General features: G+C 38.3%; 1 protein-coding gene across 1 annotated transcript in view; it reads left to right on the top strand.

Moving 5' to 3' along the window:
• Positions 1-13,941, top strand: part of LOC142844296 (uncharacterized) — a 40,952-nt gene extending 27,011 nt beyond the window's left edge. Inside the window, exons 9-12 of the mRNA XM_075962628.1 lie at positions 7,495-7,588; positions 9,739-9,767; positions 13,340-13,584; positions 13,629-13,941. Coding sequence (XP_075818743.1) covers positions 7,495-7,588; positions 9,739-9,767; positions 13,340-13,584; positions 13,629-13,941 — 681 coding nt within the window. The remainder of the gene's footprint in view (positions 1-7,494; positions 7,589-9,738; positions 9,768-13,339; positions 13,585-13,628) is intronic.
• The last annotated feature ends 288 nt before the right edge of the window (positions 13,942-14,229 follow it).

The raw sequence follows: 14,229 nt of genomic DNA, 5'->3' as shown, positions 1-14,229 counted from the left end.
TGAAGTCACTTGACCTCAGTTAAGATGGTGGTGAGGTCACAAGATCTCAGTCAAACTGGCAGCAGTCATTGTTGTATGGAAAATTCAAAATTTTTGAGCTGCAGGGATTTTAAAATTAATAATAAGAGAAACCTAGAGGTGTGATCTGACCTGTCACTGAGCCGCCATGCCATACCACAAGCCATGGAAGGGAGCAAAAGGCTGGAATTGAAAAAGGCCACACTATGGATCCAACCAATCTTGGCGGCAGTAACCATGGCAAGATCCCTTTTCCTGTGCAGTGACAGTGGTTAAAAAGCTCCTGCTGACAGTAGTCAGAAAGCTCCCACAAAAGTGGAGCTTGCAGGACACTGGTAGCTTGAGGGTAGGAGCTGAAGAAGTAGGTTATTAAGGCTTGTGGTTTTGGGGCCTCTAAAGGGCTTCTATCCCAGGTGGGAATGGACATGGATGGCTTGCTCCCACAGCTGAAATTGTGAAAACACCACAAGGCCTATAATGGGACATCGCCCCCTATTGGTGGGGTGCAAATCAGCATGAATACCACAGGAACAGTGGCCTGGCATCCCATGACCCTGGGTGGGATGCTATGTCCTGGCTAGATCTGGTGAGGATAACTCAGAAGCCAGAGAGGCCAGTGGCTGCTTCAAGGGGGCTTTTACAGAGAAGGGGGGAAAGGAAAAGAAAAGAAATAGAAAAAAAGAGAAGAATCTGAGAGATCCTGGGCCCCCAGTCGAATGCACCACACAGAGTATGCAGTACTATCATGGGCAGACTGATGCCAGGTCAGTCCAAACACAATTTTAGCTTAGAGAAGCAACCATAGCAGAATGGGGGAAACTCACCAATCGAAGCCAATGATGTTAGTAGAAATCACACTGTAGAAATCACGCTCAGGCATATAGAACACATTGTTGTTGTGGAAAAATAATATCTGGTTCAGAATTCTGAACCCCCGTGAGGGATTGGAGTGGGAGAGCCTCTCGAGTCTCAGCACCAATGTAAGGGAAAAATTAAAAATGCTGCGAGATCCCTGGTGACAGCAGGCAGCAGAAATTCTGTAGGTCCCCAATTGGTAGTAGAAGTCCATGTCGCAGCAGGCAGTGGGCCCAGAGAGCAGTCAGTCCCAGGCAGAGATGGCTGCTGGTCTCCGAGTGGTGGCTGGTTCCTGGCAGGGAGACACATGGAGGGCAAGCAAGAGACAAAGACATAGATAGGCACACCATGCAGAGTGAGTTTGGATATTTATTAGGTGGGCTATGGAGGGGAAAGAAAATGGGGAGAAGAGCAGAGAGAGAGTAGAGAGAGAAGAAGAAGAAGAAGAAGAAGAAGAAGAAGAAGAAGAAGAAGAAGGAGAAGGAGAAGGAGAAGGAGAAGGAGAAGGAGAAGGAGAAGGAGAAGGAGAAGGAGAAGGAGAAGGAGAAGGAGAAGGAGAAGGAAGAAGGAGGAGGAGGAGGAGGAGGAGAGGGGGGAGAGAGAGAGAGAAAGAGAGAGAGAGAGAGAGAGAGAGAGAGAGAGAGAGAGAGAGGAGACGAGAGACTGAAGTTGCCACTCTGAGAGGGAGTTGGAAAAGAAAGAGAGAGACTAAGGCTTCAAGCAGGAAGGAAGACCTGTCTGCCTCAGCGGATGAGGGAGGGAGTGGGCATGGCTCATCTCTTAAAGAGACAGATCATTACATGCTGCATTCTCCCTTCCTTTTCCCCTTTGGCTTTGCCTTCTTACCCAAGCTACATAATCCCAATTTTTCAGGATTTTTTCCCTTCCCAGGGGGATCTATATATTTTTCTTTTAGAGTTCTCCTTGTTATTAGCTTCTCTAAGGTCATGGATTTTAGGCTCTTTATCCTTTGCTTTATAGCTAGTATTCACCTATGAGTGGTCCATGCCATGCTCATCTTTCAGGGTCTGGGTTATCTCACTCAGGATGGCCTTTTCTATTACCATTCATTTGCATGCAACTTTCAAGAAGTGTTGGGTTTTTTGTTTGTTTTTACAGCTGAGTTATATCCCATTATATAAATATAACTACATTTTCATTATTCATTCTTTGGTTAAGGGGCATTTAGGTTGCTTCCAGGTTCTGACTTATCCAAATAATGCTGCTATATAGCTGAACAAATGTCCTTCTAGGATGGTTAAGGACACTTTTTAGAACATATGGTCAAGTTTTGTGGCATTGCTGGGTTTTGTGGTTGGTTGCTTCCCAATATTCTGAGAAACTGCCAAAATGATCTCCAAAGTAGTTTGCAAGTTTCCATTCCCACCAGCAATGGAAGAATATTCCCCTTATCTGCATCCTCTCCAGTATAGGTATCATTGGTGTTTTATATCTTAGCTATTCTGACTGGTGTAAGTTGATATCTTAGAGTTGGTTTGATTTGAAATTTTCTGGTGGCTAAGGATGTTGAACATTTCCTTAAGTACCTTCTGTTGAGAATTCTCATTTAGTTCTGTACCCCATGTTTAAAATTGGATTATTTGGTATTCCCGTATCTAATTTCTTGAGTTCTTCATATATTTTGGAGATCAGTCCTCTGTCTGGTGTGGGGTTGATGCAGGTCTTTTCCCATTCAGTAGGCTGCCTATTTGTCTTATTCTCTGCATTCTTTGCTTTACAGAAGTGTCGCAGTTTCAGAATGACTCATTTATTTATTGTTGCCTCAGAGTCTGCACTACTGGCATGTATTTAGGAAGCGGTTTTCTTTGTCCATGCATTGAAGGCTACTTCTCAATTTCCCTCCTATCAGGTTCAATGTGGTCAGATGTATATTGATGTCTTTAATTCATTTGAACTTGAATTTTGTGCATGGGGATAAGTATGGATCTATTTTCATTTTTCTATATGGTGACATCTATTTATGCCAGCACCACTTGTTGAAGATGCTTCATTTTTTCCATTATATAATATTAGCTCCTTTGCCAAAAATCAGGTGTTCATAGTTGTGTGGATTAATATCTGAGTCTTTCATTCGATTCTGTTGGTTGACCTGTCTGTTTTCATGCAAATACCAAGCTTTTTTTTTTTTTTCTATTGCAGGTCTGTAATAGCGTTTGATGTCAGGGATAGTGATGCCTCTGGAATTTCCCTTATTTTACAGGATTATTTTGTCTATCATCTTTTTTGTTGTTGTTCCATAACAAATTGAGTATTGTTCTTGCAAGGTCTCAGAAGAATTGTGTTGGGATTTTGACAGAGATTGCATTGAATCTGTAGATTGCCGTTTTCATTATGTTGATCCTATGTATCCCAAAGCATGGGAGATCTTTCTATTTTCTGATATATTCTTTAATTTCTTTCTTCAAAGACTGCATCTCAAAAGAACACTGATTTTTTTTCTGCTGCTGCTGAGTCAGAAAAAAACTCTCTCAAAGAAGTTGCTGCATTCTGCCAGCTAACAGCAAGAAGCCGTGTTAACCTCCGTATATTTTTCTTGTCAAGAATACCTTTTCAAGCCTTCTCAGGTTTTACGTGAATTTGGTTGGTCATGTTGGCGCCAATCTGTTGGAGGGAGGGTTGCTTGTATATCCCAGCTGCCCAGAACTGAAATAATCACACAGAAAATATATTGATTAAATCACTGCTTGGACAATTGGCTATCTCTTCTTATTGACTAACTCTTATATTAATTTAAGCTATTTCTATTAATCTGCATATTGCCATGTGGCGGTGGCTTACCGTCAAAGATTCAGCATGTTTGACCCTGTTGGCTCCATGGCATCTCTCTGAATCTGTCTTCTTCCTCCCAGTATTCAGTTCTGTCTTCTCCACCTATCTAATTCTGCCCTATCAACAAGCCAATGCAGTTTCTTTATTCATTAACCAAAAAAGCAACACACAGACAAAAGGACATCCCACACTGATGAATGAGTTTTTTATCTGTTCTTGGTATGATTTACCAGTGTTTGATTATTTTCAAAACAGTGTTCATGAGTAAGATTGGTCTGGCTGGGCGGTGGTGGCGCACACCTTTAATCCCAGCACTTGGGAGGCAGAGGCAGGCAGATCTCTGTGAGTTCAAGACCAGCCTGGTCTACAAGAGCTAGTTCCAGGACAGGAACCAAAAAGCTACAGATAAACCCTGTCTCGAAAAATGCAAAAAAAAAAAAAAAGATTGGTCTGTAATTCCTTGTCTGGTTGAGTGAAGGGTTAAGTCAGTCCCCTTTAGAGGGCGGGGTTTGCCTCAGGCGAATGCCTGCCAATAAATGGCACGCGGAGAGGCGGCTTGCCCCCTTTTTTTCCTCCCTACCTGTACTACGCTGGAACTTTGGTTCTGTAAGTTTAACATTAAAGTGGTAAATATTCTTTGATATCTGCATTGCCTTTATTTTGTGCGGGTACAGTTGAGTCTTTGTGTGAGTTGACAGTGTTCTTTCTGTTTCTATCATGTGGAACAATTTGAAGAGTATAAGTATTAGGTCTTCTATAAAGTTCTGGTAGACTTCTATGCTGAAATCATTGTGCCCTGAAGCATTTTGGTTGGGAGTCTTTTGATGATATCTTCTATTTCCTTGCAGATTATAGGCTAATTTAATTTGCTCATCTGGGCTTGATTTAATTTTGTTATGTGGTACCTATCCAGAAAATTGCCCATTTCTTTTACATTTTCCAATTTTGGAGGACAGGATTTTGTAGTATGACCTAATGATTCTCTGGATTTTCTCAGTCTGTTGCTACGTCCCTTTTTTGTTTATGATTTTATTTATTTGGATGTTCTCTCTCTGCCTTTTGATTAGTATAGATATGGCTGTGTTATTCTTAATTTTTTCAAAAAAACCAGCTCTTTGTTTCACTCTTTTTTTATATTGCTTTCTTTGTTGCTATTTTATTGATTCCAGCCCTCGATTTGATTATTTCCTGTCATCTACTCCTCTAGGGTGAGTCTGTATTTTTGGTTCTATAGCTTTCAGGTGTGCTATTAAGTTGGTAGGGTGAAAATTCTCCACTCTCTTTATGTAGGCACTTAGTACTTTCCTCTTAGCATTGCTTTCATAGTGTCCCCTAGGTTTGGGTACATTGTGCCATCATTTTTGTTGAATGCTAGGAAGTCTTTATTTCTTCCTTGACCCAGGGGTAATTTAATTGAGCACTATTCAACTTACATAAGTTTGTAGGCTTTCTGCAATTAATGTTGTTGTTGAATTCTAACTTTAAACCATTGTGATCCTATGAGATACAGGGAGTTATGTCATTATTTTTTTGTATCTGTTGAGGTTTGCTTTGTTACCAAGAATGTGGTCAGTTTTACAGAAGGTTCCATGAGGTGCTGAGAAGAAGATATAGTCTTTGTGGGGGCGGGGGTGTTAAATGTTTCATAGATGTCTGTTAAGTCCATTTGAGTCAAACATCTGTTAATTCTCTCATTTCTCTGATAATTTTCTCTCTGGTTGAACTGTCCATTGGAGAAAGTGGGTTGTTAAAATCTCCTACTATTAATGAGTGGGGCTTGATCTAGGGTTTAAGTTTTTGAAGTGTTTCTTTTACATATGTGGGTGCTCTTGTACTTGGGGCATAGATATTCAGGATTGAGATATCTTGGTAGATTTTTTTCTGTGATAAGTATAAAACATCCTTCTACATTTCTTCTCGTAGATTTTAGCTTTAAGTCTATTTTGTTAGATATTAGGATAGCTAATACCTTGTTTTGTGGGTTTATTTGATTGAAAAATCTTTTCACATCCCTTTATTCTGAGGTAATGTCTGCCTTTGAGGATGAGGTGTGTTTCTTGTATACAGCAGAAGGATGGATCCTGCTTTCATATTGATTATGTTAGTCTGTGTCTTTTTATAGGTGAATTGAATCTGTTGATAATATATCAATGACCAGTGATTGTTAATTCCTGTTAATTTTGATGTAAGTGTTTGTGTGTTTCCCTTTGTTGGAGTTTCCTGATATGAGATTTATTTCATCTATAAGGATCTCTATCATCTTTATAAAGTTATATTTAAGGTCATTTTCTTATGCTCCTTCTTAGTTAGGATCATTGGGTCTTTCTGCTGTATGATCACTTGTTTCTGGTGTTATGTTGCTTTTTAGGTTTTTGAAGGAATTCTTCCATTGTCAACTAACATTTCTTTCTTGAATTTGTGTCAGAAGTTTCTTTGCCTCTTGGTCAAATCCGTACAGTTACTGTCTGTGTCTCAGAGAGTTTCTCTTAATCTGCTCTCTGCAGTTGCTATCTGTGTCTCAGGGAGCCACTGAGATCTTTCTTGTCCCCTCTCTTTGTCTGCTCTGTGCTTCAGAGTTCCTCTGAGGTCTTGAGGCTTACAGAGTAGTTGAAGGGAGTAAAGGTGTTGGAGCAGCCTACTGCAGGAAACTTGCATGCTGGCTGCCTAGTGAAGCTGCAGCAGTTTGGAGGGGGCCTGGAGTTTCTCCTCAGTAATGAGGACCTAGAGAGTGGAATGTCCAGCCTGCTGGCTGGTCATCCACTGATGTCACAGAGGATAGGAGGCTTTGTGGGCAGGCATGTGCCTTGCGGCTTACAGGGTACAATCCATGGGGGATTGTTGGAGCAGCCTACCTGCAGCAAGCTTGCTACTGGCTGGCTGATGATGGTGAAGCCCAGAATTTTGCCCCTGTACTGAGGGCCTAGAGATTTTATTCATAATTATTGAAATTAAATAAATACTAAATTCTTTCAACAGAAACTGACTTGGAAATGGAATCAGAGAAAAAGGAGAAACTTATTGACAATGAAAGCAAAGAATCATCAGTATGTAAAAGTTTAGTTCCTAAATTTAATTAATATTACTTTCTATAGTAGACAAGCATGTATATGCTACATGCAGTCATTTTATACGTAGATATTTGGGGTGAACATTTTATAACTTACAGTTCAATTTTAAATATATTTAGTTAAAATTTTGTACCCTCTTAGAATGCACAGAAACCCATATTCATTTCACTTTATTTTCCTTTATTTTTTACTTATTTCCTTATTTTATTCATCAATTATAAAAATGTAAGGTAAAATATGAAAATATGTTATTAAAAATACCTGAAATATGAAGAGTGATACAGAAACATTTCTGTTATTTTGTAAATAAACAATAACTTCAAACTTTTGTTTTACTTTTGAAGGCCAGAAAATGTAATGGGAATTGTGGCCACTGATATTGAATGGTCATTGGAATATAATGGATCTTAATTAATTCAGACACTTTGAGTTTGCACTTTACAGGTAACTGTAGTCTATTCTACTGAGAAAATAGGCTGCTCTGTGCTTTAGTTCCCCCTGAAAAATTGTAATTCCTTTGATGCTGAATAATCTTTGGACCAGGCATTGTCATCAATGTCATGTTTACATTTCTCTTAACATACCAGTTTAATCATGTACTTGTTGTGGATAGCATATGTTCTTTTTGAATATATTTTGAAATAATATACTTTCATTTAACTAAGACATATTGAAATGCTTGTCTTCAAAATAGTAGTTTAATTTTTCCTAAAAAGTAATGGGAAAATCTTGTGTAACTCGTTTTGATATTTGTTTTTACCAGGATAATGTGAAGTATCTTCCATCAAGGCGAATGCATCAGTTTTTGAAGGGACTAGTTCCAAGACGTGAAAACATTATAAGTAGACAAGGGAAAGGTAAGAGTTATATGTTGTCAATATTTCAAAAATGCATTTTTGTGGTTTGTTTGCTTTTTTCCCCTTATTTGTTTTGTTTTCAAGTCAGGGTGAACCATATATTTATGAGCCCAGAGATGGCTATCAAATGCATGGTAAAAAATAATGTGTACAATATGGTAACACGTTAAGTATCTTATAAAGTTTCAGTGACATTCCAAATTTATAAGATTGAGATAGGATGTGAAATGTAAATCTGTAACAAAGTATTATTAATCTGCAAGGTTTAGTAAACTAAGTCGTTAGAAAAAAGAAAGAAAAATGGAGATTAAGAAAATAGAGGGTACTGGGAGACCATGAAAGGTAGTTTGACAAATACAAACAATGGAAAGGTGAAAATAAATAGTGTTTCTTTTTCTAGAAAAAAATGATGGAAGCAATAAATGTGCAAAGTATATAAATCATGTTTTAAAGCACAGATTTGAAAACAAATATTTCGAATTTTTCTGTCTTCTTTATGTTGTTCTTTTGGAGTCTTGATAAGCACTGAGATCATGGTCCTGCACAGCTGTGCTTTACTTACCATAGGCATATGTTAACATATTGAGTCAGCCATGCACATAGAAATGTTATTTAAAATGCTATTTTAAAAGATAGCATCATATATGTCAAAATAACAGAGTTGGAAATAATTTCATGGTGTCATGGTAGTTATGGAGAGACCCAGAAATGTTGAGACACCAGAGAGTTTTTATACTTCAGTTTGCAGTGCCTGGTAAGGATGAGCACAAGGTTATATTCCAAGAAGTATAATAAGTACAACTGAACAAGTAGAGGAACTGAGGCTGTCACAAATTCTTATTGGCAATATAGACCCACTGTGGCCCTGGTACTTGAGTTCATAAACCAAGTACATGCTGGCAAAGGTCTTGTAGTTGGCATGCTCCTTATGGGTAGCCCCGCTTTGGATCCCATTCTCCAGAAACACCTTTAGCACCCTACAGGTCTCTCACATCATGAGTCCAGGTCATTGTTAAACAAATGTGAAATGTCAGGGAACAGCCTGTGTAAACCATGATAATAATGTTCATGCCAATCTCATCTCCAGGACCCATAAGCTCTGTAAATTGTTGGGTGAGGGGGTTCCTGCAGGTGTCATTGCAGGCAGGGAAGCCATCCACAAAAAAGGCAAGAATGAAAACCTGCTCAGTCTGACTTAGGTACCATTACCACCTCTCTCTTGCTCTCTTTAAAATTGATGGGAGTCTCACCAACATGGCTACCTAAACATAATCAGCACATGAATGACAACTGCAGACATACTAAATTACATGGAAAAAAAAGACTTACCATAAGTGATTTTCAGTATAAAAATGTTATTCCAAACTAATGCATAATAATTTTAAAGAATTATTATAGAATATCTTCCTTGAATACTAGCAGACCTACTTAACCTGTAGCAAGTTAATATGCAATATTTAATTAGAAATACAATTTGTGTTTGCTCTAAATAACCTTGCATCAATAATAGAGGATTATGTTATACCTAGTTTATAGTTTATACTCCTTCTCATTCAAGTTACTCAAAAAGAAATCATGGGAATATTTGGGAACATGTCGTCATAACTATTATACACAAGTGTGAATGTTTTATAACTTAGCTTTTACAATTGTACACAGAGGCTTATTCATCCACAAAACTTTTGTGTATAACTAATTGTTTTTCTTTCAGCATGTTGGCATCAGTTTTCAATTCCTAAATTACAAATGAACAAACGTGATTGATTCAATTTTAGAATTTCATGAAATAATTTTCTGTGAAGGGTTCCATTAAAGAAATACACATTTGCCTTGTGTTTGTTTATTCATTGACAGTCAAGCCAAGTCTCGGAATTATGATTTGATACTTTACAAAGCATGTTTGTCTCTATTAATCAACAGTTCAAGATAGTATATGTTTCTCTTCTATTTTAGTTACATTTATCAATATTGCCAGTTGATTAAAACCATATTCTCTAAAGAAAACAAGAAACATTATCCTCCCAAATCAAAATCTAAAGTAACCATTTACAAATGAATTACAATGAACGACCTATGTAATTTCTTTGTATAGATATAGGATAGTCATTTTTACATATAAATTACTATATTTTTTCCTTGATTTGTTTTAGAATATCACAAGATATATTGCCCCAAAAAGGTAGGTAATTTCATTTTTCCCATAAAACTTTCATCATATTTTATGAAATATGAAGCAATTACTGAGTGTTTTGTTTCAAATTCCATACAGGATTTCACTGAAATAAAAGACAATGAAGAAAATACAAAATTTGAAGGAAAAGAAATACAAATATTAAAGTCAGGTAACTTCCCAAATTATTCCAGAAAAAAAGCATTTCAAAATGCCTGAAATGGGTGTGGTGTTATTGGTTTTATTTCATTTCAACCCAATGTGACAGAAGGAGTCATCCTAACTTATGAAAATATCACAATTTCACCAATATTTAAAGAAGCATTTACAATATTATGCAAATGCTTAATAAATGAATTGTTCTTTAGGTATTTCTACATCTATGTTTTTTCACCCTAACATTCCCAGCAAAAATTCCACATTTGTTCAGAGGTATTGTGGGGTTAATTATAAAAAACAGTATTTCCCATACTTTCAAAATGATAATAGAAAAGATGGTCACTATCTCATACATTTTTATTTCTGTGCACTTATTATACTGAGAACAGACCTCTACAGGTGTTTGAAGACAACCTAAAGTACATAGCAAGATCCCTTCATATCTTCATTTTTTATTGAAATAGATTTATCAATAATATATTCTGATTAGGATTACCCTTACACCAACTATTCCCAGACTTCTCCATAAAGCTATCAGCATCCTTTCTTATTCTCTCTCTCTCTCTCTCTCTCTCTCTCTCTCTCTCTCTCTCTCTCTCTCTCTCTTCTGAGACAGGGTTTCTCTGTAGCTCTGGAGCCTGTCCTGGAAACTAGCTTGTAGACCAAACTAAGCTCAAACTGAGAGAGATCCTCCTGCCTCTTCCACCTGAAAGCTGGGATTAAAGGTGTGCGCCACCTTTAGGGTGAGGGTTAGAAAAACCTGTATGTATGGTTTTTTTTTTACTATTCAGTTTTCTATATTAAAAAGGCATCTAGAAAATATAGAAAACTAAATAGTATTAAATAATATAAAAACAAAACAAACAAATATGAACAGGACAAAACAAGGGAGAATCAAAGCACAAGGAATACATAAAGTGTCAGCCATCCTGATCTGGGTGGACAGTACTACCACTTGGAACCAGGATATTGACCAAGTGGATTTGTTACATGAAGGTGAGACCTATATGCAACTGAGGTCTCTGTTGATATTTGTGGCCCAGGTTGCCACTAAGGCCTATACAGAGGGACAGGATCTTGGCTGGAGCCTGTGGCTATGTTGGAGTGTGGGAGTCATGCCACAGCAGGAGCCATGGAAATATGGGTGTCCTGTGCTCTCCCATGGGGTTAGGGAGAGCATTTGTGCCTAGGATGCTGCAGAGGGCCATGCATGGCTGGCTTCATGGCCCTAGAGCAGCCAGGGTTGGGATTGACATACATGGCTTCTCTTGCCTTGAAGTGCCATTAAGATACCCAGTGTCAGATTAGCTACCTGAGCTCAGATATGTGTCTTCAGGATCAGGATGCAATTGTGACTAAACCTTTTCATTCTTTTGCCTAAAACTAAAAAAAAATATTTGTTATCTGTCAAAGGACTATATTGAAGTTTAAATACCTCCTTAAATAAAGTTTCAGGTAAAGATAAATGGATTGAATTGAAATTCTCAAATGGGAAAATAAGAAAAATAGTATTTCTTATTGCAGATTTGAAAATTTATGGCTATTAGACATACAATCTATGTTTTTTCTTTAGTGTTCGTTGCATAACTAAGTACATTTATTTGTTATGAACACTGGTATTGAAAGATGATCGAGATATGTCTGATGACAATAAAACTAAGCAGCCGTTGGTATGTAAATATTTAAATTTAAAAGACTATTGTTACAATTTTTTTTTTATAAAAAAATTTAGCTGGCTGAAGAGATGGCTTAGAGGTTAAGAGCACTGACTGCTCTTTCAGAGGTCCTGAGTTCAATTCCCAGCAACCACATGGTGGCTCACAACCATCTGCAATGAGATCTGGTCTCTTCTGGCATCCAAGCATACATGCAGGCAGAATATTGTATATATAATAAAACATTTGCAAAAAAAATGTAACAGAGCAAACAGCATTATATTTTTAAACTTCTCTATTGAATACTTTACTATAAATATTTTTAAATGATAAATGTTTCCTTCTAGAAGACCTAAAATTAATGTTAGGATAGAAGCAACAAACTTTAAAGTAGGTAACATGTAATTATTATCAAATAGATTTAATTCACTTTTTTACCGTGTATCATGTTTATAAATTAAGTAAGTCCAAAACTGAGTTGTGAGGCATATTGAATTAAGGCCAGCAAAAAATATAGAGGCATTCTTTTTTATAATTAATTAATTAATTTTGCAATTTGGTTGCAGTTTTCCCTCCTTTCTCTCCTTCCAGTCCCTCCCCTCCCTCTTCTTCTGCTTTAATCCCCTAATCCACTCCTCCCCTGTTTCTGTTGAGGAAAAGGCAGGTCTCCATTGATATCCGCAAACATGGCATATCAAGTTGCAGTAAAGCTAAGCACCACCCTCACCCCTACCACGTGTTTAGGGTAGGCAGCATCCCAAAACCAGTAAAAGAGTCAGAGAGAGCCCTTGGTCTCACTATTAGAGATTCCGCATGAGGGTCATGTACACAACTTAACAAGTGCAGTGTGCCTAGGTCAGTCCCACCTTTGAGCCCCTGGGATCCCATGTTAGTTGATTCTGTGGTTGCTCTTTTGGTGTCCTTGAACCCGCTGACTCCTACTGTCCTTTCTCCTCCTCTTCTCTGGGATTCCATGAGCTCCAGTTGCTCTTTGCCCTTGGGTTTCAGAGACATTCCTAAGAGTAAAATTTTGTTAGGTTCACCATTTTCCTCAAAGACATCCAAACACATTGTTAGCTCCACTGTTTAACTAAAGTGGATACGTTGCTGAATTTTATAAGTGGATCTGAAGATAACATATGTGATAACATTTCTTATAGTTGCCAAATTTTATGGTGGATGAATGTGAAATTTGGAAATCGTCTTACATTTTTCAGTTATTCCAAGTTAACATACTCAGAGCTCTTAAGTTCCACTGTGTTCCTTTCTTTGGGCAAACCTGGTTTCATTTTTGTGAGCACCTTCACATTTAAGTTGCCCAAGAAAAAGGAAGGATCATAAAAGTCTGTGTGAGAACTATCTTAGTGCGGATAGAGGAGCCCCCCCCCCCCCCCCATGTTGTAGAAGAACCAAAAGTCACAATTCTAAAAGTGACTTTCAATGCTATATGTCACTAGCAGTGTGTTTCTTTTATAACAGCTATATAGAAATTAGAAATATGAGTTAGAAATGCATATATGAAAGAAAAAGCTCCAAATGAAGAGCATTTAAAAATTTAAAAGATAAAAGAAAAAAATATCTTTTCACGTAGAAATAAATGAAACAGAATTCTCCAAACTTTCCATAACCCCTTAAGACAAACTGAGCACATAAAAATTTTATGAAGTAAATTCTTAATATGCAAGAGTCAACTCATAAAGACCAATGGGGAAAACAGCTTTGTGTTATTAAAAATAGTTAACTTTAGTATCCAACTCTCAATTAAAGGTTACAGCCAACAAGAAGAATCATACAAGCAGTGAAACAGAGGATGCAGTACAGGCCTCTAAAGGTACAGAAGCATCAGCGACTCCTGATGTTTCTGGGGCTACTATTGTGGCTGCTATTGTTTCTGCAGCAGTTGTTGCTGAGGCCACTCCCACTGCATCAGCCACTGCTGCTTCTGCTGCCGTAGCTGCCATTATGGCTGCTGTTGCTCCTGCTGTTACAGCTGCTGCCTCTGCCGCTGAAATGTTAATGCTCTCGCTGCTGTTACTCCTGGTGCTGCACCTGACAGTTCTCTTCCTGTGGCTACTGTGACTGCAGCTGCTGTTCCAGCTGCTGCTGCGGCTGCTCCAGACCTCGGCGCTGCTGTTGCTGCTGCCGCAGCTGCCGTTGCCGCTACCACTGATACTGTGGCTTTTGTTACTGCTACTTCTCTTACTGTTGATTCTGCTTCGGTTGCAGCAGTGTTTGCTGCTGCTGTTACTGCAGCAGCTGGTTTTGATGCTCCCTCTGTTCTCCTGTGGCTTCTGCTGTTGCTGCCATTGCTGCTGCTACTGGTCCAGCTGCAGCAGCTCCCTTCGTTGCTTCTGTTGCTGCTGCTGTAGCTTCTTGTGTTCCTCCTCCTGTTACCACATAAGCTGTAGCCCCCTCTACTGTTGCTGCAGCTACTGCAGCTGCTGTGTTTGCTACTCATGCTGCTGTGTCTCTTCCTGTTGCTGCTGCTTCCGCTGCTGCTAACCGCTGCTTTTGTTTTTCCAGGCACTCCTGCTGTAACTATTGCTGCTATTTCTGTTGCAGTAGCAGATCTTCCCAATGCTCCTTCTCCTGCACCTACTACCGCTGTTACAAAAAGATTTATTGCACAGAGAAACTATGTAGAAGCTAGAAAGCCA

This window comes from Microtus pennsylvanicus, chromosome 2 (assembly GCF_037038515.1).
Source record: "Microtus pennsylvanicus isolate mMicPen1 chromosome 2, mMicPen1.hap1, whole genome shotgun sequence".
Classification (NCBI taxonomy): Eukaryota; Metazoa; Chordata; class Mammalia; order Rodentia; family Cricetidae; genus Microtus; species Microtus pennsylvanicus.
Note: the sequence above shows the minus strand (reverse complement) of the source record. Positions and strands in the feature narration are given on the sequence as shown.